Source organism: Silurus aristotelis (assembly GCF_946808225.1).
Source record: "Silurus aristotelis genome assembly, chromosome: 29".
Taxonomy (NCBI): domain Eukaryota; kingdom Metazoa; phylum Chordata; class Actinopteri; order Siluriformes; family Siluridae; genus Silurus; species Silurus aristotelis.
In genome coordinates this window covers 7,546,647-7,567,950 of record NC_139602.1, presented here as the reverse complement: position 1 = coordinate 7,567,950, position 21,304 = coordinate 7,546,647, and the positions used below count along the sequence as shown (strand labels likewise).

At 44.7% G+C, this 21,304-nt stretch overlaps 1 protein-coding gene across 2 annotated transcripts in view; it reads left to right on the top strand.

Moving 5' to 3' along the window:
- The window catches only part of itsn2a (intersectin 2a), a 30,831-nt gene that overhangs the window by 8,285 nt on the left and 1,242 nt on the right, over positions 1 to 21,304 (top strand). Inside the window, exons 3-38 of one of the 2 annotated variants that reach the window (XM_083535233.1) lie at positions 2,625 to 2,717; positions 2,933 to 2,996; positions 3,871 to 4,034; positions 4,141 to 4,344; positions 4,431 to 4,491; positions 4,665 to 4,807; positions 4,898 to 4,961; positions 5,042 to 5,179; positions 5,329 to 5,423; positions 5,532 to 5,815; positions 6,471 to 6,608; positions 6,739 to 6,879; positions 6,977 to 7,064; positions 7,412 to 7,551; positions 7,885 to 7,965; positions 10,079 to 10,215; positions 10,332 to 10,717; positions 10,818 to 10,948; positions 11,037 to 11,191; positions 11,272 to 11,344; positions 11,448 to 11,629; positions 12,019 to 12,074; positions 12,160 to 12,326; positions 12,415 to 12,448; positions 12,525 to 12,646; positions 12,733 to 12,829; positions 12,960 to 13,151; positions 14,901 to 15,022; positions 15,452 to 15,558; positions 15,681 to 15,864; positions 15,947 to 16,045; positions 16,132 to 16,299; positions 16,486 to 16,695; positions 17,038 to 17,159; positions 17,292 to 17,374; positions 17,707 to 17,790. In XM_083535233.1, the coding sequence (XP_083391359.1) occupies positions 2,625 to 2,717; positions 2,933 to 2,996; positions 3,871 to 4,034; positions 4,141 to 4,344; positions 4,431 to 4,491; positions 4,665 to 4,807; positions 4,898 to 4,961; positions 5,042 to 5,179; positions 5,329 to 5,423; positions 5,532 to 5,815; positions 6,471 to 6,608; positions 6,739 to 6,879; positions 6,977 to 7,064; positions 7,412 to 7,551; positions 7,885 to 7,965; positions 10,079 to 10,215; positions 10,332 to 10,717; positions 10,818 to 10,948; positions 11,037 to 11,191; positions 11,272 to 11,344; positions 11,448 to 11,629; positions 12,019 to 12,074; positions 12,160 to 12,326; positions 12,415 to 12,448; positions 12,525 to 12,646; positions 12,733 to 12,829; positions 12,960 to 13,151; positions 14,901 to 15,022; positions 15,452 to 15,558; positions 15,681 to 15,864; positions 15,947 to 16,045; positions 16,132 to 16,299; positions 16,486 to 16,695; positions 17,038 to 17,159; positions 17,292 to 17,374; positions 17,707 to 17,790 (4,809 nt within the window). The remainder of the gene's footprint in view (positions 1 to 2,624; positions 2,718 to 2,932; positions 2,997 to 3,870; positions 4,035 to 4,140; positions 4,345 to 4,430; positions 4,492 to 4,664; positions 4,808 to 4,897; positions 4,962 to 5,041; positions 5,180 to 5,328; positions 5,424 to 5,531; positions 5,816 to 6,470; positions 6,609 to 6,738; positions 6,880 to 6,976; positions 7,065 to 7,411; positions 7,552 to 7,884; positions 7,966 to 10,078; positions 10,216 to 10,331; positions 10,718 to 10,817; positions 10,949 to 11,036; positions 11,192 to 11,271; positions 11,345 to 11,447; positions 11,630 to 12,018; positions 12,075 to 12,159; positions 12,327 to 12,414; positions 12,449 to 12,524; positions 12,647 to 12,732; positions 12,830 to 12,959; positions 13,152 to 14,900; positions 15,023 to 15,451; positions 15,559 to 15,680; positions 15,865 to 15,946; positions 16,046 to 16,131; positions 16,300 to 16,485; positions 16,696 to 17,037; positions 17,160 to 17,291; positions 17,375 to 17,706; positions 17,791 to 21,304) is intronic. The other variant, XM_083535234.1, reaches the window with a different exon arrangement.

The window sequence follows — 21,304 nt, the reverse complement described above, 5'->3', positions numbered from 1 at the left end:
ATCTGTGTGTGTGTGTGTGTGTGTGTGTGTGTGTGTTTAAAGTAGCTAACACAGAGGTGTCATTGTCATCACTCTCTTTTTCTCCGCTCAAAGTTTCCCCCTCGTCAGCAGAACCGCGATCCAAAATGAGGTCGTCATGATTAATTAAAACCATTTGAAGTTGAATTCACAGAGGACTTTTTCTTTTTCTTCACGAGCGCTTACTGAAAAGATCCAGCGTGCTTTCCTCTCAAGACGTATTTTAAGAAGCAATTTTAGTGTGATGCAACAGGAATGAGAAGATGGAAGGGAAGAGCCCCATGCCAAGAAAGATCCGGATTTAGGTCCCTTAAGACCAACACCATGGCAGCCGAGTGAATCTCTGTGGGCACGACGCTGCACTCCTGTGAGAAGGAAAAGATCCTCTGGGAGAAGTAGCTATGTGTTGCTTGATGGGAAAAATTTTTTAGGAGTATGACGAGGGCTGAGTGGCACATGGCCGTTTTCTGTGTCTGTTATTGTAGATTGTGACTCCTGATGTACAGGAACTTCGGAACATGATCAGCCGTTATTTAGTGTTGATGTTCTTTTGTTTTTTAATGGTTCTGGAGCTGAGAGAGTCAGGTCTTGTTGGTGAAACAACAAGACCTGTTGTTTGCAGAAGGGCAATCCCAGACTTGTCAATCCCAGCGAAGGAGACGTTTACTCTGTACTTGACAGTCCCATTGAAGAAGGCATGGTCTCTATGTCCTTCAGTGCCAGTGAAAGAGGCATTGCCTCAGTACCTGTCAGTCTCAGAGAAGAAGTTATGTCATCTATGTCCTTCAGTCCCAGTAAAGGAGGTGTGGCTTCTATTTTTCTCAATCCTTCAATCCTAGTGCAGGAGGCATGGCCTCTATGCCCTTTAGTCTCAGTAAAGGAGGTATGGCTTCTATGCCCTTCAGTCTCAGTAAAGGGGGTATAGCCTCTATGCCCTTCAGTCTCAATAAAGGAGGTATGGCCTCTATGCCCTTCAGTCTCAGTAAAGGAGGTATGGCCTCTATGCCCTTCAGTTTTAGTAAAGGAGGTATGGCCTCTATGTCCTATAGTCCCAATAAAGGAGGTATGGCCTCTATGTCCTTCAGTGCCAGTGAAAGAGGTATTGCCTCTGTACCTGTCAGTCCCAGAGAAGAAGTTATGTCATCAATGTCCTTCAGTCTCAGTAAAGGGGGTATGGCCTTTATGCCCCTCAGTCTCGGTAAAGGAGATATGGCCTCTATGCCCTTCAGTCTCAGTAAAGGAGGTATGGCCTCTATGCCCTTCAGTCTCAGTAAAGGAGGTATGGCCTCTATGTCCTTCAGTCTCAGTAAAGGAGGTATTGCCTCTATGTCCTTCAGTCTCAGTAAATGGAGGTATGGCCTCTATGTCCTTCAGTGCCAGTAAAAGAGGCATTGCCTCTGTACTTGTCAGTCCCAGAGAAGTTATGTCATCTATGTCCTTCAGTCCCAGTGAAGGAGGTGTGGCTTCTATATTTCTTAATCCTTCAATCCTAGTGCAGGAGGCATGGGCTCTATATCCTTTAGTCCCAATAAAGGCAGCATGGCCTCTATGCCTTCAGTCCCAATAAAGGCGCCATGGTCTCTGTGCTCTTCAGTCCCAGTAAAGGAGGTTCGGCCTCTTTGCCGTTCAGTCCCAATAAAGGCGGCATGGCCTCTGTGTCCTTCTTTCCCAGTAAGGAAGGTATGGCCTTGATGTACATCAGTCCCAATTAAGGAGGTATGACCTTTATATCTGTCAGTCTCAGAAAATGAGTTATGGCCTTTGTGTCCTTTAGTCATATTGAAGGAGGTGTGGCCTCTGTCAATCTTGGTGAACAAGCTATGTTGTCTATATCGTTTGTAAGAATTTTCTCGCACTGCAAAACATTTTGAACAAACATCCGCGGGTGTGTGTTTTATATTCTTGCCTGTTGTTAACGTATTCTCTCCCACTGACCTCTACATCTGTCATTTATTTTATTTGCATATTGTTTATCGAGGGCCTGATTAGCCGACCCTCTTCAAGTGTACATTGTTTTGCACTCTACAGGGCCGACTGAAGATTGCACAAGTTCACATGTTAAACTCCAGAGATTAGTGCTATCTCTACTCTACTTTGTAAGTGTGTGTGTGTGTGGGGGGGGGGGGTTCTAGGGAAAGGTCTGTGGAATTGTTGTTGCTCTTGGAAATCCTCTAGAGAGGACACGCCAGGAGCTGCTATTAAGATTGTGTGTGCAAGTGTGTATGTGTTTAAGACGTTACCAGCAGGAAGTGCCACCCAACGTAGTTGTCTGGCATTTCCTGTTTCTGTTGAGTTAATACGTTTGATGGCTGAGGAATGGTCATTATGGTGTATGTATGTATGTATGTATGTATGTATGTATGTATGTATGTATGTATGTATGTATGTATGTATGTATGTATGTATGTATGTATGTATGTATGTATGTATGTATGTATGTATGTATGTATGTATGTATGTATGTATAACACACTGGGTGTCTGAGGCATGCTTGTCCATACTCTGTGTGTGTGTGTGTGTGTGTGTGTGTGTGTGTGTGTGCATGTGAAAAACACCTCAAATAAGCATGTGTGTGAGATTTATAATGATTAACCTTTCTATCTCAGGTGGGTTTAATATTTGGGCCATAACCCCAGAAGAGAGAGGGAAGCATGACAAACAGTTTGACTCCCTCAGTCCCACTCTGGGATATGTGTCAGGTGAGTGTATACACACGCACACACGCGCACACGCGCGCACACACACACACACACACACACACACACACACACACACACACACACACACACACACACACACAGAGAGCGTGGATAAGACTGGGAATAGAATTGAGGTCAGTGCAGTGTGGAGTAACTCATAACTCTCATGTCACATATAATTAAACATAAAAGTGTGTGTGTGTGTGTGTGTGTAGGAGATCAAGCACGAAAGTTCTTTCTGCAGTCTGGACTTCCTGCTTCAGTACTGGCTGAGATCTGGTAAGATCTGTCTCTCTCTTTCTCTCTCTCTCTCTTAAAAACACACACACACACACACACACACACACACACACACACACACACACACACACACACACACGGTTTTAGTGTACACAGTCCTTATCGAGTACACATGATGGTTTATATAAAGGGAGCCTTGTGTTAGCTTTCTCTCTTTAAAACATACACACACACACACACACACACACACACACACACACACACACACACACACACACACACTCGCTCTCCTTAAAAGACTCTTTCTCTCTCTCTCTCTCTCTCTCTCTCTCTCTCTCTCTCTTGCTCTCTCTCTCTCTCTCTCTCTCTCTCTCTCTTGCTCTCTCGCTCTCTCTCTCTCTCAAACACACACACACACACACACACACACACACACACACACACACACACACACACACACACACACACACACACACACACATTTATTACATGTATTACAGTGACTATATTAAACATAAATTCCTGGGTGGCCAATCAGGAACTTTATATTTACTGTATATAATTATTATATTATATATTATTTCATAAATACGCTTTCTTTCTATCTCTTTCTTTGTGTTCCTGTCTTTCATTCCATCCCTGTTCCATCTCTCTGTCTCCCTAATTTTCTGTCTGTCTTATCTTTATCTTTTGTCTGTCACTCTTTCCACCCCTCTTTCATTTCTCTGCCTCTTGTTGCTCTTTCCATTCCTCTATCATCTCTTTTCATCTTGTCTCTCTCTCTCTCTTCTCTCTCTCCTTCTGTACCTTTTCCAATCTGCTAATGCCAATCGCCCTCTCTATCCATCTTTCATCACACTGCCTCTCGCTCGCTCGCTCTCTCTCTCTCCCTCTCTCTCTCTCTCTCTTTCAGGGCGTTGGCTGACATGGGGAAAGATGGAAAGATGGATCGTCTGGAATTTTCCATTGCCATGAAGCTGATTAAGCTGCAGCTTCAGGGTCAGCCCCTCCCCCCATCCCTGCCAATCATTATGAAGCAAACCCCGGTCCCTGTATTGATGTCAACGGCGCGCTTCGGTAACCGAGCGTCAGGAGCCGCTTCTATATGCTTCAGCTATTGGGAATCTGATCCGTTTGAGTTTTATGTGGTCTGATACTTATGTGTGTGTGTGTGTGTGTGTAGGCATGGGCTCGATGCCAAACCTGTCTATCATGCCACCAATGCCCTTGTTGACCCCGATGCCTGTCGGGTCCACCGTAACCTCCATGACTTCTCTGACTTCTATGCCAGCTGTGCAACCTCTGCTGCCTCTGCCTCTGGTCCCTGACTCGCTCAGCATGCCGACTTTACCCAACGGCACTGCCACGGTGCTCACACCCGCCCCAGGTAACACACAAACACTCACCTAAACTAAAACATACCAATAACCTGTCATATATTTCAGGGTCTTCCTCTATTTCTGTCTTTCACAGCTCTCTCTGTGTCCTTAGGTCTGACTAAATCTCACTCCCTCTTGGACTTGGCTTCCAGCAGGTACTGAATTGGCCTCAAGTGGTCAATCTTCATGCACCCACCCACCCACACACACACCCACACCCACATACAAACTCAAGACTTCTGTCTGAACCCACAACCGCAGCTTGTCCCCTGAATGCATTGTAGTGTTTGATTTGTAAAATTTCTCATTTCCCATTGGCTGCCACCAGCTCAAACTCCTCCTCCACCAACTCTCTCGCAAGCAACTCCCCCAAAACCGGGACGTCGGATTGGGCGGTGCCTCAGTCATCCCGCCTCAAGTACCGCCAGCAATTCAATATCCTGGACAAGCTTATGACCGGATACCTGTCAGGTGTGTGTTTGTGAAGATTCCTTATCAGGTATCTGCAATTCAAGTAGATATGAATCAGTGAACCGTGTGTATGTATATGTGTGTGTGTAGGTCCGCAGGTGAGAAACGCCCTTATTGCTTCTAACCTCACCCAGACCCAACTTGCCACTATTTGGTGAGTATGATAATGAGCATGAGAGGTATGTTTACACTTGAACACTTGTTCATTGTGTGTGTGTGTGTGTTTGTGATTAGGACTCTGGCGGATGTAGATCATGATGGTCAGCTGCGAGCTGAAGAGTTTATCTTGGCTATGCACCTTGTCGACATGGCTAAAACGGGCCACCCGTTACCTTTGACCTTACCTGCTGACCTTCTGCCGCCATCTTTCAGGTAACACACACACACACACACACACACACACACACACACACACACACACATTAGAATGTACAATTTTAAGCAAATACAAAAAAGTTTTAAGAGCCTTTAAAATTTCATGTGCTGGTTACTGAATAATCTTGTGTATTGTGTGGGTGTAGAATAGGGAAGTCATGTGACCTGCCGAATGGGTCCGTTCCTCTAATTGGCACTGAGCTCATCGAACCGGAACCTGTACACAAGAGCAAGAATAACGGTATACGCACACAGACGTTCTTGAAATGTGTTTTCTTCTTTGAAATATTTAAATAAATATAATTTTTATACCTCGTTGAACGGATTTCTTTTTGGTTCTACGGTTCAGTGTCGTTCGAGGATAAACTGCGGGAGAACTTCCAGCGAGGCAGCATGGAGCTGGAGAAGCGGCGCCAGGCCCTGCAGGAGCAGCAGCGACGTGAGGAGGGGAGGCGGAGAGAGGAGGAGCGATGGGAGGAGGAGAGGAGGAGGCTGAGAGAGAGGGAGGATCAGGAGCGGAGGGAAAGGGAGGCCCTACGTCAACAGAGAGAGGAGGAGCAACGCGTTGAGAGGCAGAAGGAGATGGAGAGACAGAGGGAGGAGGAGAGGTTGAAGGAGCTGGAGAGACAGGAGGTGCGTTCAGTACAAACTGGGGGAGTGGTGGCTCCAGTGGTTAAGGCACTGGATTACTGATCGGAAGGTCGGGGGTTCAAGCCCCGGTATTGCCAAGCTGCCACTCTTGGGCCCTTGAGCAAGGCCCTTAACCCTCTGTGTGCTCCAGGGGCGCCATATCATGGCCGACCCTGCGCTCTGACCCCAGCTTCCAAGCAAGCTGGGATATGCGAAGAACAACATTTCACTGTGCTGTAATGTATATGTGACAAATAAAGGCTATTCTATTCTAAACACTAATGTCTGGACGGAAAGGAAGAGAAGTTACACCTTTGGACAGACAGGTACACAGGCTACTCCTCTTTAATTTGGACAGACAGGTACACAGGCCACACCTCTTTTTTTGGGAAGACAGGTACATAGGCTATAGGCTACGCCACTTTTACTTGGACAGACAGGTACAAAGACCACTCCCCTTTTTTTTTTACTTGGACAGGCAGACAGGTACATATACCACTCCTCTTCCCCTGGAACAGATGGGTATATAGGTCACTCATGCCTCTCAAATAGAAGGTTATGTACAGTGACCACACCTCCTTTACCAAGCTAGCCACAGGTCCACTCTCTAGGTTGTATCTGTAAATCTTGGTGTAAATGTGTTCTACCTCTGTTTCAGGCGGCGGAGCGACTGAAGCGGATGGAGTGGGAACGCAGTAAACGGGCGGAGCTGCAGGTTCAGGGTGAAAAGGAGAAGCGAGATATTGAGAGACTCACAGCCAGGAAGCGGAGTCTGGAGCTGGAGCTGGAGGCTGTGGTCAGAATTACACTCTGAATAACATTCCATCAGAGATTTGCATATGTTTCCGTATTCGAATCACCCGCATTTAAGCATGTCAGCATGGAAATACATGGTGTCTAATTAACACCTTTTGATACTTCCTTAGGGCAACAGGCACAAGCAAATCTCAAACTGCCTCCGTGATGCCCAGAGCAAAAGGCGGGTCCAGAGGGCAGAGCTGGAACTCATTAATCAGAAGAGAGACGGACGGATCGCTGACATTAACTCGCTTCAGCTGCAGTTCGAGGTTCGCATTGATGCATCTGTCAGTGCTAAGATCTGCGGTTTGTTTGTTTGGAACGTTCTTGCTCAGAATTATACTAATGTGAGTTTTTTTTTCTCAGGATGTTCAGAGGCAGCTGAGTAGTCTGGCTCCAGAAAAACAGAAATTGTCGGAAAAACTACGAAACCTCACACAGAGCAACACTAGCTGTAAGAAAACACAAAAACACATTTTTCTCAAAACTTAGGGATAGAGGGACTGGATGCACGAATGGTTTGATTTCTGACAATCCACACATGGATGCATCAAGAGATGAAGTATTCTTGTTCTAGAATAGGTTTGGTTCTCCTAGATCCTAGTTTCCTGCTACTGCATCCAAAGACATACTATACAATGGTATGCCTCCATGTTTGTTCTAACAGGTGGGAAAGAACCAGCTGTGAGTGAAAAACATCAGGTGTCCCAATGGTTTTTTGCCCTATGTATATTGAGAATACATGGTCAAAGCAACTACGAAAGTTCTAACAGGCCATGCATCTTCCATTCCTTTCCTCAGGTGCAGGAGTGATTGACGTGAAGAGGAATAAGTGTGAGAAGGATCTAAGTTGTCGGAAGCTGAAGGAGCAATTGGACGCACTGGAGAGGGAGACCACAGCCAAGCTGTCTGAGGTGGAGCGCTACAACCGGGACATGAAGGTCTGATTGATCGTTTCTCACAATGGCATAATTAAAAAATATGGTGCCATTATCTGGATTAAACTCACATTTTTTCTCTCTTCCAAAGATAATTTGCATGCCATTATGCTAATTCTAATGCTAACACGACTACACATCCAGAATCGCCCGACCGTACGCAGTTGCGCATCCATGATTTAGCCTCCGTGATGAAAATAATACTAACGTTTACTCTTCCAGGATCTTTCTTGTTTGTGTTCTCCTTGCGTACACACTCCACACTTTCTCTAATGCCCTCGTTCTTTGCATATTCCTTCTCTCTTCCTCTAACACTCCTTCTCGTCCTCCCTGTAGTTAGTGGAGATGGATGACTGTATGCTTCAGGGACTTCTGTCTTTGCTGGGCTGTCTAACCAATCTCTTCCTTCTAATCAAGGTTCTCTTTGTCCTTATTTTGTGTCACACTCATCCCACAGCATCCCTCCGTCTTGCATGTATCTTCGTTGGGTTTTACTATTTACTGGCGAAGCTTTTTTTCGCTCATTGGTCATGAGATCTGGAGAAATCTCCCAGTGTGTTTCCGTGCTAGAAGATGCAATCCTTTGTTCAGCCATTTCTTTTTTTTTTTTTTTTTTTTTTGCTTTATTCATTATGACAATCCGTTCTTCATTCATTCCTTCCTTTATTCCTATACTCCTTTCTTCCTTATTTCATTCTGGCATTCCTTTTTTCATTTCTTTTTGTCTATTTGTTCCTTCCTTCATTAATCCTTTCCTTTTTTCCTACATTGTTACATCTTCCTACATTCTTTTATTCCTTCGTACTCACCTTCATTCATTCCGATATCCTTTTCCCATTCCATCTAATCATACATTCCTTCCTTTCTTTTTTTCCCTTTTCTTATTCATTCGTTCATTCCTTTCTTCCTCCTTTCATTTCTTCCTGTTTTCTGTCAACACTTGATAACACAGTTCAGCATGTCAGTACACTTGAACACACCAAGCTGCTGAAAAGCAAATGAGATCAAAGCAACTGATGCTGCTGCTTAGAAAAAACACTAAATGTGTAGAATCTGAAAGACACCCTGAAATGCATTAAACTAACAAAGCAGATTTATTTATAACTCCGCAGAGCTTTCAGTTTAATCTCCAAGTTTAAATTACTTCAGCCCAATTGGAGGATTTTATTCATAGCTCAATGGTTGAGGTTTTGGGTTACTGATCGGAAGGTCAGAGGTTCAGGCCAGGGGGCGCTGTAATCATGGCTACTGTATATACTGTATATATAATACTGTAATTCTTAAGGTTTCATATGACGAGTCTGACTTGTCTACGTCTGATCATAAGAATATCCCATTCCACATTTAGACCCTATTTGCTCTTATAATAAGCTCCACTCTTCTGGAAAGATAGACCACTAGATTTTGTGGCGATCTGTAAAGTTAGGTACTCATGAAGGAGAGATGAGAAGACCTGGAGTCCCATCCAATTCATCTCTATAGAGTTTCCACTGTACATAAGTTTTCACAGTCTTTTACATGACACCCAAAATTAAGCTTAGGTGCATCCTGTTTCCACTGATCATCCTTAAGATGTTTCTACAACTTGATTGGAGTCCACCTGTGGTAAATTCAGTTGATTGGACATGATTTGGAAAGGCACATATCCATCTATATAAAAAAAAGTGAAGCACTGTGATTTCTTCAACTTTGTGCCTTTTTATGGCAGCTCTTTGTGTTTGAGTTGACTGGTTCATTATCTAATCCATCTTCATTAATGGACTTCTTTCATTCGTTTGGCTTGTATCATGACAATATATTGGAAATACAATCGTGATGTATAAAAGAGCAGAGGTATAAATTCTGAATGACTACAGTACCGTAGTAAGATGTATGACCCCGGGAACATAAAGCAATTTGGGTTTATTGGGCTCTTAATATATGTGTGTGCAGGAGCTTTGGGTTCTGGGAATGGGAAACTGTGGGAAGTTCTAGAGAACCAGGCACTTGCTAGTATTAGACTCTGGGAATATAAGGTACTGGGACTATAGGATACTGGAAAGTAAGGGATTTTGGAATATAGGTTACTGGGGCTCCAAGAGCATGGACTGGGAGTTTGAGTCTCTGAAAATATAGGACCCAGGGAAAGAACTAGACAGGAAGTATAGAACCCTGGGTAAAGGATCCTGGTCATCTACAGTCTACATCTACATGGTCCTGAGATCATGATACTTTGAAAAACTAGGGCACAAGGTGTAACAGACCCTAAGTACATAGGGCATGTTTTGGGAACCAGATTAAAACTTTGGACCATGAGAACATGGGAGTATATAATCATGGGAAAATAGGATACTGGAGCCATAGAGGTCTGGAAACAAAGAACTCTGGGAACATAATACCCTGGGAACATGATGCCCTTAAAAAACTGATACTATTAAATACCAGTGTTAGGAGGGGTTAGAAAAGTCTGACTGGTGTGGCAGATTAGACTTTCTACTGGCTCCCAGAACATGCAGCCAGCATTTATGAAGTGTTTTCGGGAACGTTGCAGGAGCTGAGAGAGAGGCAACGGCAGCAGCAGGCTGTGCTGGACCAGCTCAACCGTGTGAAGTTGGAGAAAGTGAAGGAGCTGCAGAGACGGAGGCAGGAAGAAGAGGAGCAAAGGAGGCAAGATGAAGAAATGGCCAGGTGATTAAAGATCATGTGTTCGCAGTACACAACGGGTCACAATATTTTTGTGTTTTGAGTTTTAATAACATGCAGCATTGACGATGGTGTGTGTTTGTGTGTGTGTATGAGCTCAGGCAGGCCATGCTGGAGCAGGAGCGGCTGCAGAAGGAGGAGGTCGAGCGCCAGAGGAGGTTGGCTCAGGAGAGAGAAGCCAAGCTCAGAGAGGAGCAGCAAATCCAAGCCCAGGCCCGACTCCGCGAGGCACAAGAAAAGGCCGCACAGCTAGAGAGGGAGGAACGACAGAGGGAAGAGAGGAGAAGAGCAGAAGAGAGAGAGATGGAGGAAAGAAAATGGGCAGTAAAAAAAGAAGGGGAAGATGGACAGCGAGCAGAAGAGAAAGACAGCAAGGAGAAGGAAGGTGATGGAGCTCATGAGCGAGGGACCGATTCCGTGAACAGCGCTAACATTGATCTTCAATCGCAGCTCTCTGCCCTGTTGAACAGGACAGCAAATATAACGAGTAAGCGTCTGTGTGTCTGTGTGTGTGTGTGTGTGTCTGTGTGTGTGTACATGGGCTGATTTGTGTGTACTTTTTTTATACTTGGTCACCGGTTTGACAGGTACAAATGTACAACCGAGTGGTTTCGATGTTCAGGGCAAGAAGGCAAGGCTGATCACCTACAGGGCGATTTATCCCTTTACCGCTCGCAACTCTGATGAACTCTCGCTGGAAGCAGATGGTCTGATTGAGGTACACAATGACAGTTACACAAACAGTCCAAGGCTTAATACACGTCCTTAAAAGTAACATTAACACACCCTGATCCCGTTTCCTTCAGGTGGAAGAGTCCACGGTGAGGGAACCTGGCTGGCTATATGGCACTTTCAGAGGCAGTAGCGGCTGGTTTCCTGAGAGTTATGCTGAGAAAATGCATAATAGCGACGATACTGATTCGACAGCACAGAACACAGCTCCCTCTACTGACTACTCTGGGTACATCTTCAAATTATTCTTGGTTTTAAATTCGTTTACTTGTTTCTTTCAGATATTTATGCAATATCTCCTTCCTCTAGGATCCCTCGAGTGGATATAGAAGGTCCGACACCCACACACACTCCTGCAGAGACACACAAGCCGAATGCACAGGTGGGTATATGTGAAGAAAGTGACAACACAACACAATCAGAAAGTGTTAGACTTTAAACAACACAACACAATCAGGTAATTCTAACTGTGTATGTGTGTGTAGGCCGTAGCTCTGTCTGCGTGGACAACTACCAGCGACACACAGCTCGGCTTCTTAAAGGATGACATCATCACAGTTCTGGAGCAGCAGGAGAGCTGGTGGTACGGGGAACTCGGGGAGAACCGAGGCTGGTTCCCCAAAACCTATGTATTAATGATGACCAATACTAACAGCACACACACCGAGTAAGAACCCTTTTTTTTTCAGGTTCCAGAGATTTTCTTCGTGTTTTGTATTAGATTTTCCTCTGAAGAGCGCTAGTCATGGAGCAGTATTATTATGCTAACTAATTCATATTGCAAAAAAAAAGGTGTCTCAAAAATAGTCTTGATCCAGAAATAGTCTGCAAAGTAGTCTGGGATGCTTTGCTTAAAAACTCTGTAATCATGGCTTAAAGTCTCACAGAATGTGTCCCAAATTCAAACTGGGTGACAGAAGTCTTATTGGAGTCAAAGCTTTGGATCCGGAATTAGGGTTTTACCAGTTTGAGGAAACCAAAGAACCTGGAGAACCCAAAATGGAGACACCAGATTCTCTGCAAACCTCTGCAAAATCTTCTTTGCTTGTTTTTCAGGCCTTTGTATTCCACAGTTGATGATCTAGACCTGTCCGACTCGGCCCTCCTTGAAGGTGAGCTGTGTTTTTTCATATGAACCTTCAGGTTTTTTAAAAGAAAAATGTATGGTGTATCTTTGTGTGGTTCCCATTTTTCTAGAATACGTGGCTCTTTACACGTACGAGAGTCCCGAGTCGGGTGATCTGACGTTCCGAGCCGAAGACGTCGTCCTGGTGATGGAAAAAGAGGGAGAGTGGTGGAAAGGCTGCATCGGAGACCGGACAGGACTCTTCCCTTCCAACTACGTCAAACCCAAAGACTCTGACGTAGGCAAATTTTGTTTAGAATGATTCGAATTCCTAAATCTCCGACGTGTGCGTACGTTTAACATGTGTCTCCGTGTTCTTTTTTCAGTCTGTCAAAGCTGGTGTATCGAATAAAAAGCCAGGTGAGTCGAGGACAAACATACTCTCTGATGTAAGATGCTTCGGTTCTGTCTTTAACATCCTTTTTTGTCTTTCCAGAGATTGCGCAGGTAACGGCAGCCTGTACTGCCATGACGGCAGAACAGCTGAACGTTACTCCGGGGCAGCTCATTCTTGTTCTCCATAAGAACTCGTGTGGCTGGTGGTTGGGAGAGCTGCAGGTCTGTGGGTCACCGTCAAATGTTTGATACACAGCTTAATGGAGAGATCAATCTAATGGGTGGCCTTCATTGTGCGTGTGTTATAGGCTCGGGGTAAGAAGCGTCAAAAGGGCTGGTTTCACTCCTCAAACGTCAGACTGCTGGAGCCCAACAGTGGTAAAAGCACTCCTGCACCCCAACCACGTAGGTCTCACACACACACACACACACACCATCTAGATTGGGATTGAGGCAGGGATACACACCGATCACACCAAAGCAGTGTATTCGAAGTATCTTTAACAATCGAACGTTACTTCCTTTTGTTTCTCAGTGTGTCAAGTCATTGCTATGTACGACTACAAAGCAGCCAATGGGGATGAGATGACGTTCCAGAAAGGTCAGCTGATTAACGTCCTCAACAAGGACGACTCCGATTGGTGGAAAGGAGAAATCAACGAAGTCACCGGACTCTTCCCGACCAATTATGTTAAGATGACTACAGAGTCTGACCCCAGCCAGCAATGTAAGTCCTGCAGACGCCCTTATCCAGAGCCACTTACAGTTATCTCATTCATACACCTGAGCAATTGAGGATTAAGGGCCTCGCTCAAGGGCCCAGCAGTGGCAGCTTAGTGGGGTCATGTCTCTTGGTACACTATATGAACAAATGTTTGTCGACACCTGAATGTACTTCACTCTTCAGGGCAGATGTTTTAGTAGATTTTATGGAGATTTGTGCTAATTTGGCTATGAAGGCGTTAGAAAAGCCAGGTATTGATGTAGGTAAAGTGAGGAGGTCAGGGATTCAATCTCAATGGTCTTCAATAGGGTTGGAGATCTATAGCAGGGGATCTTCCAACCCATGTCATGCTGGAAGAGGTTTGGGTCTCCTAGTTCGAATGTCTACGAATCCCAGCGTTTCAGGTCTTTTTTTTTTCTTCTTTCTCGCAGCACTGATACTATGTTATCCATCCCTCTCTTCATCACCCTTTGACACTCATCCACTCCTCTGTTCCTTCCCTTTTTTTCTTGTCGCTCGCCTCATCTCTGCTTTATTTCAGGAACTCTAGCCACGGCCCCTCTTCCTTCTCCTCTTCCTTCTCCTCCTCCTCTTCCAATCAGAGAGCAGCACACGAGACTCCGCTACCTTCCTGCTCTTTTTGGATGAGGCTCCGCCCTCATTTTGAAATTCTCCTTGTTTTTCTTTTATTTTCTCCTATTGTTACGCATTAAGCAAACTTAAACTTTATTTGAAGAAATAGATCAAGATGCCGTTTTGAGTAGTTCTTTTCTACAGTCCTTAAACAATTATTATAAAAAATAAAAGAGAGAGAGAAAGATAGAATAAGAGACGGAGAATGTATGTATGTATGCTTGTATATACGTGTGTTCCTGCTATTACCAGCATACGCTGCTTCCTTAATAAGACCGTTTACATCTTACGAGTGTTATTTGGCTTCTTCCTGTTAAAATGTAGCACACACACACGCACACACACCTGACGACGTCACCAGCAGCATGCTAACCAATAGCGCCTGAACCGTCCCTATGCAACTCGCTAACAGCCCTTACGCTCCAGCGCCACGGCCTTTCGCTCTCTGTGTGCTCTAACAGAAGCTCTGCTCCAAGCTTTGCTGCTCTTTTATATCGAGAACGCGAAATAAAGACTTTTTTTTTTTAACCGTAAACCCAGAGTGCGTTTGCACGCTTGCGTGTGCATGCACATGTACGGTTTTGGAGGTCCAGGCTTCGCCATCACTTTCCCTTCCTTCCTACTTCTGTTAGTTTGACTTTAGTACCTGAATTAAGGTATGACCGCGATCATTTGTATTGATTGGTAGTTTTTTTTTTTGTTTTTTTTTTATATATATATTTTAGAATAATCATAGATTCTGGTATTATTATCAAGAGATAACTTTGTCAAATGATAATAGATAAATTATGAAACAAATCAATAAAGACAATTTTATTATGCCTCTACTGTTTGTTTATTCTTTTATACTTTTAGTCTATTTTCCATTCATTTATCACTCAACTTCATATAAAATAATATAAAAAAATCTTTATTTATACTGAATAACATTCTTTCTATTGGCCGTCTCTGTCTTACCTACAGTGCGTCTACTGTCTTTGTGTGTTCATCTGTAAGTGTGTGCATGCATACATGTCTACATGCTCGTCTCTGTGTGTCTGCATGCTTGTCTGTGTGTGTGTGTGTGTGTGTGTGTGTGTGTGTGTGTGTGTGTGTGTGTGTGTGTGTGTATATGTGTAGGGTGTGCGGACCTTTTGAGCTTAGACTCCATGAGTTGTGAGGAGAGAAAAAGGCAGGGCTACATCCATGAACTCATCGAGACGGAGCAGACGTACGTACAGGACCTGGAGCTGGTGCTTGAGGTGAACAAACACACACACACACACACACAATATACGCAATGAGACCAAAGTCAGCCATGTTGGTTTTGAAGCTGAGGTTCATGTAGCAAAACCGTATGTGCTTTTATAAGTTCCACTCTTCTGGGAAGATGTTCCACCACATTTTCTGGAGATTTCTGCTTATTCAGCGGAGGTCCGGGATGGCGTTCCCATCCATCACAATGTTTTTCAATAGGGTTGGAGCTCTATAGCGGGAGATCGTCCAACCCATGTAAGAGCTGGTTTTGTGCACGGGGGTATCGTCATGCTGGTTTGAGTCTTGTAGATCAAGTGTAGGAAAAATCTCATGCTGGAGTTTGGAGAAGAACCAGTAAATACACCACTGGACTCTCAAATCTTGGCTGATCAACCACACTTGGAGATACCGTGTGACTTATCTTGTGTGTGTAGGTGTTCTACAAACCCATGGCTGAGTCGGGCCGCTTGACCGAGGTGGAGATGGGCGTGATCTTTGTGAACTGGAGAGAGCTGATCATGTGTAACACCAAACTGCTGAAGTGAGTGATTAAGTGGTTTACAGTACCACCTTTCTTCAATCAGAACAGCAAAAAGAATGCCATTGAAATAAACAACTTGTTTAACTAGACTAATGTTGTACATGGTCAATATACTTTTTCAGAGCTCTGCGTGTGCGCAAGAAGACGGCAGGTGAGCGCATGCCTGTGCAGGTGATCGGAGACATCCTGTCCTCTGAGCTTTCGCACATGCCGGCCTACATCCGCTTCTGTAGCTGCCAGCTAAACGCGGCCGCTTTGCTGCAGCAGAAGACGGACGCCTCAGCCGATTTTAAGCTCTTCCTTAAAGTTGGTGCAAAATACACCATTCGCTGTACCTCATATAGCAGAGGTTCAAGACAAATTGATCTGTGGGTGTCTTTTTTTGCAGAAAATTGCAACTAATTACCGGTGTAAAGGAATGCCGCTGTCCAGCTTCCTGCTCAAGCCCATGCAGAGGATCACGCGCTATCCGTTAATCATTAGAAATGTAAGACCTCGAACTCGAAATGAGAATGCGAACGCGCGATGGTTTATACCGAAGCGTAAAAAGAATTTGTCCCTGTACGGTTGTAGATTTTGGAAAACACTCCAGCGGGACATGTGGACCAGGTAAACCTCCGGGAGGCACTGGAGAAGGCGGAGCTTCTTTGCTCGCAGGTTAACGAGGGCGTGAGGGAGAAGGAAAACTCAGACCGCCTCGAGTGGCTGCAGAACCGCGTGCAGTGCGAGGGGGTCATCGAGGTGGGCTGTTTTGACACTATTAAAGAACTGTTAAAGATATTACAATATTCTAGAATGTTCTGTTTGAACCAATTGTACTTTATTTCTATATATGTCTATATTCTATTATACACCTATTATATATTATATATTCTATTATACACCACAATGATGCCGAAACTCGCGTGTTCGTTGTATTTCGTCCAGCATTTGGTCTTTAACTCCTTGACGAACTGCCTTGGTCCTCGCAAGCTGCTGCACAGTGGGCGCGTGTGGAAGGCGAAGAGCAACAAGGAGCTGTGGGCCTTCCTGTTCAGCGACTTCCTGCTCTTCACCTACACGTCCAAGCAGTTCTCCTCCAACACGGACCGGCTGTTCAGCCCCAAGTCCACCACCGTCTACAAGATGTACAAAACGGTAACCAAGTCATGGAGCAAGAACTTGGGGGTACATGGATATTTCTGCAAGCGGGGTGGATGATAGAACTCTCTCTCTGATTTCTGTCTCCCTCACTTCCCTTCTTGCTCTCTCTTTACCTCCCTCTCTCCTTTGCTTCCCTCCTCTCTCTCCCTTTCTCCTGCGCCTCCTTCCCCTTTCTCTCCTTTGCTTTTTACCCCCTCTTGCTTCCCCTCTCTCACTTCCTTCTTTTCTCTCTTTTGTTCTTGTCTGTTTTTGTCTCACTCACTCTCTTCCCCTCTCTCGCTTTCTCACATCATTTCTATCCTTCCTCTCTTTCTGTTCGTCTCTCTCCCTCATTAGCCTGTGTTTTTGAACGAAGTCCTGGTTAAAATGCCGTCTGACCCCTCGAGCGAAGAGCCCATCTTGCACATCTCGCACATCGACCGCGTGTACACACTGAGAGCTGACAGCATCAACGAGAGGTACATGCCCACACACACACACACACAGAATTAACATGACATTAAACGCTCCAGTGTGTATTAAAATCAATAGTAGAATTGTGAATTAGCATGTTTTTGTGCGTGTGTGTGTGTGTTTTTTTTTTTTATCAGAACCACATGGGTCCAGCGAATCAAGGCAGCATCAGAGCACTTCATAGAGACGGAGAAGTTGAAAAGAGAAAAAGCTTACCAAGGTTGGAGAAGGACAGGGAACGCTTGATCCCTAATCTAATGTACATGCTTCAGTTAGCTCCATAAACCAATTTGTTAGGAATTCCTGTTGTTATGTAGAATCTATGTTGAAATTATGAGCCTCACTACAGGTTCCATCTCCAAAATTGGACACCAATCAGGTCTATCATTAGCCAGACGTTTATTCTTAAATATTCAATATTCATGTATTTCGTCAACTGATGATTACGTGTTAATTTTAGACTGAAATATAGTGTCTGTGTGTGTGTGTGTGTGTGTGTGTGTGTGTGTGTGTGTGTGTGTGTGTGTGTGTGTGTGTGTGTGTGTTTTACAGCTCGCTCGCAAAAGACAAGTGGTATTGGACGTTTGTTAGTGACAGTTCAGGAGGCCGTGGAGCTGAAACCTTGCAAACCCAATGGTGAGAGAAAACACACACACACACACACACACACACACACACACACACACACACACACACAGTTTTAATACTCGTTTCACTCTAAATTGAATTTTATTTAGGTCTACACTTTTGCCAAAAGTATTGGGACACCAGATTTTTCCAGCCATTTGTGGTTCTAGTGGTTCTAACGTAATAACACGGGTCCGACTTCAAAACAGGTTGAGCCGAGTGAATGTCAATGTTGAAAAATCTAAAAAATGACCAGTAGGTGGAAGAGTAAGATGTAGTAGAGCTCTTTGGCACTGCAGTTAGATGTTAATAGGCTTATTTATTTTATTTATTCGAAGTACAATTTGTGATTGAAGTAGATTTATAGTCATTTATACACACAAAAAAAACCCAAAAAAAACTTTCCAGCGATATTTATAGGTATTTAGATATATACAGTATTTAGGTTTAATTCGAGGAAGTCCCCGATTTACGATGGCGATGCGTTTTGATAACCCTATCATAACATCATTAATATTCGAGACGTGGAGACCCAGGAGAATTAAAGAATTATATAATAATTTATCAAATTGCAGTAGATAATTTAGCAACCCAGCCATTATGGATGCACAAGCCAGTGCACTCTTAGTGCCGGTCCTAAGCCCGGGTAAATGGGGAGGGTTGCGTTAGGAAGGGCATCCAGCATAAAACATGTGCCAAATCAAATATGCGGATCACAAATGAGAATTTCATACCGGATCGGTTGAGGCCCGGGTTAACGACGACCGCCACAGGTATCGTTAGCCGACAGGGTACCGGTGGAAATTGGGCTACTGTTGGCCGAAGGAGGAGAAGGAGAGGAGGAAGACGTCTACAGAGACAGCAGGGAAAGAAGCAGTGTAGGAGAGTGGAGGTTCGGGTTGGTACTTTAAATGTTGGTACTATGACGGGTAAAGGGAGAGAGGTAGCTGATATGATGAAGAGGAGAAAAGTAGATATGCTGTGTGTTCAGGAGACCAAGTGGAAAGGGAGTAAGGCCAGGAGCATTGGAGGTGGATTTAAACTGTTTTATCATGGTGTGGATGGAAAGAGAAATGGTGTAGTGGTGATTCTGAAGGAAGAGTACAGTAAGAGTGTAGTGAAGGTGAAGAGAGTTTCTGATAGGGTGATGATCGTGAAGGTGGAAGTTGAAGGGATGATGATAAATGTCATCAGTGCCTATGCTCCACAAGTTGGCTGTGAGATGGAGGAGAAGGAAAGATTCTGGAGTGAATTAGATGAAGTGGTAGATGGTGTACCTAGGAAAGAATGATTGGTGATTGGGGCAGACTTTAATGGGCATGTAGGTGAACAGAGGTGATGAGGAGGTGATGGGTAGGTATGGTTTTAAGGAGAGGAATGTGGAAGGGCAGATGGTGGTGGATTTTGCTAAAAGGATGGAAATGGCAGTGGTAAACACTTATTTTAAGAAGAAGGAGGATCATAGGGTGACGTATAAGAGTGGAGGAAGGTGCACACAGGTGGACTATGTGCTATGCAGGAGATGCAACCTAAAGGAGACTGGAGACTGTAAGGTGTTGGCAGGGGACAGTGTAGCTAGACAGCATCGGATGGTGGTCTGTAGGATGGTTTTGGAGGTGAAGAAGAAGAGGAGGAGAGTGAGGACTGAAAGAAGAATAAGATGGTGGAAACTGTAGGAGGAAGAGTGTAGTGAGAGGTTCAGGGAAAAGGTCAGACAGAGGCTCAGTGGTGTTAAGGAGGTGTTGGATGATTGGGCAACTACTGCAGGAGTGATGAGGGAGGCAGCTAGAAAAGTACTTGGTGTAACATCTGGAAATAGCAAGCAAGACAAGGATACGTGGTGGTGGAATGATGGAGTGCAGGAGAGCATAAGGAGAAAGAGGTTGACAAATCAGAAGTGGGATAGACAGAGTGATAAGAAAAGTAGGCAGGAGTACAAGGAGATGCGGCAGCAGTTTAAGAGGGATGTGGCGAAAGCCAAGGAAAAGGCATATGAGGAGCTGTATGAGAGGTTGGCACTAAGGAAGGAGAAAAGGATTTGTACTGACTGGCCAGGCAGAGGGACCGAGCTGGAAAGGATGTACTGCAAGTTAGAGCAGTAAAGGATGGAGAGGGAAATGTGTTAACTAGTGAGGAGAGTGTGTTGAGAAGGTGGAGGGAGTATTTTGAGCAGCTGATGAATGAGGAAAATCAGAGAGAGAGAAGGTTGGATGATGTGGAGTTGGTGAAGCAGGAAGTGGATAGGATTAGTAAGGAGGAAGTGAGAGCAGCGATTAAGAGGATGAAGAGTGGAAAGTCGGTTGGACCAGATGACATACTGGTAGAAGCGTGGAGATGTTTAGGAGAGATGGCAGTGGAGTTTTTGACCAGATTGTTTAACAGGATTTTGGAAGGTGAGAAGATGCCTGAGGAATGGAGAAGAAGTGTGCTGGTACCGATCTTTAAGCATTAAGGAGATGTGCAGTCTTGCAGTAACTACAGGGGAATTAAGTTGATCAGTCACACCATGAAGTTATGGGAAAGAGTAGTGGAAGCCAGGCTGAGAGAAGAGGTGACCATCTGTGAGCAACAGTATGGTTTCATGCCGAGGAAGAGCACCACAGATGCCTTATTTGCTTTAAGAATGTTGATGGAGAAGTATAGAGAAGGACAGAAGGAATTGCATTGTGTATTTGTGGATTTAGAGAGGGCGTACGACAGGGTGACACAACTGAGGAAGTCAGTTGTGTCAGAGAAGTATGTGAGGGTGGTGCAGGACATGTATGAGGACAGTGTGACGGCAGTGAAGTGTGCAGTAGGAACGACAGACTGGTTCAGGGTGAAGGTTGGACTGCATCAAGGATCGGCCCTGAGCCCTTTCCTGTTTGCAGTGGTGATGGACAGGTTGACGGACGAGGTCAGACAGGAGTCTCCCTGGACTATGATGTTTGCGGATGATATTGTGATTTGTTGTGAGAGTAGGGAGCAGGTTGAGAAGAGCCTGGAGAGGTGGAGATATGCGCTGGAGAGAAGGGGAATGAAACTCAGTAGGAGTAAGACAGAATACATGTGTGTGAATGAGAGGGAGGGCAGTGGAGTTGTGCGGTTGCAGGAAGAAGAGCTGGAGAAGGTGGAGGAATTCAGGTACCTGGGATCAACAGTGCAAAGTAATGGAGAGTGTGTTAGAGAAGTGAAGAAAAGAGTGCAGGCAGGGTGGAGTGGGTGGAGAAGAGTGACAGGAGTGATTTGTGATAGTAGGGTATCTGCAAAAATGAAAGTTTATAGGTCTTTGGTGAGACCTGCGATGTTGTATGGATTAGAGACAGTGGCATTGAGTAAAAGACAGGAGGTGGAGCTGGAGGAAGCAGAGCTGAAGATGTTGAGGTTTTCGTTGGGAGTGATGAGGATGGATAAGATTAGAAATTAGTTTATAAGAGGGACAGCGCATTTAGGATGTTTTGGTGACAAGGTGAGGGAGGCGAGATTGAGATGGTTTGGACATGTGCAGAGAAGGGACATGAATTATATTGGTAGAAGAATGCTG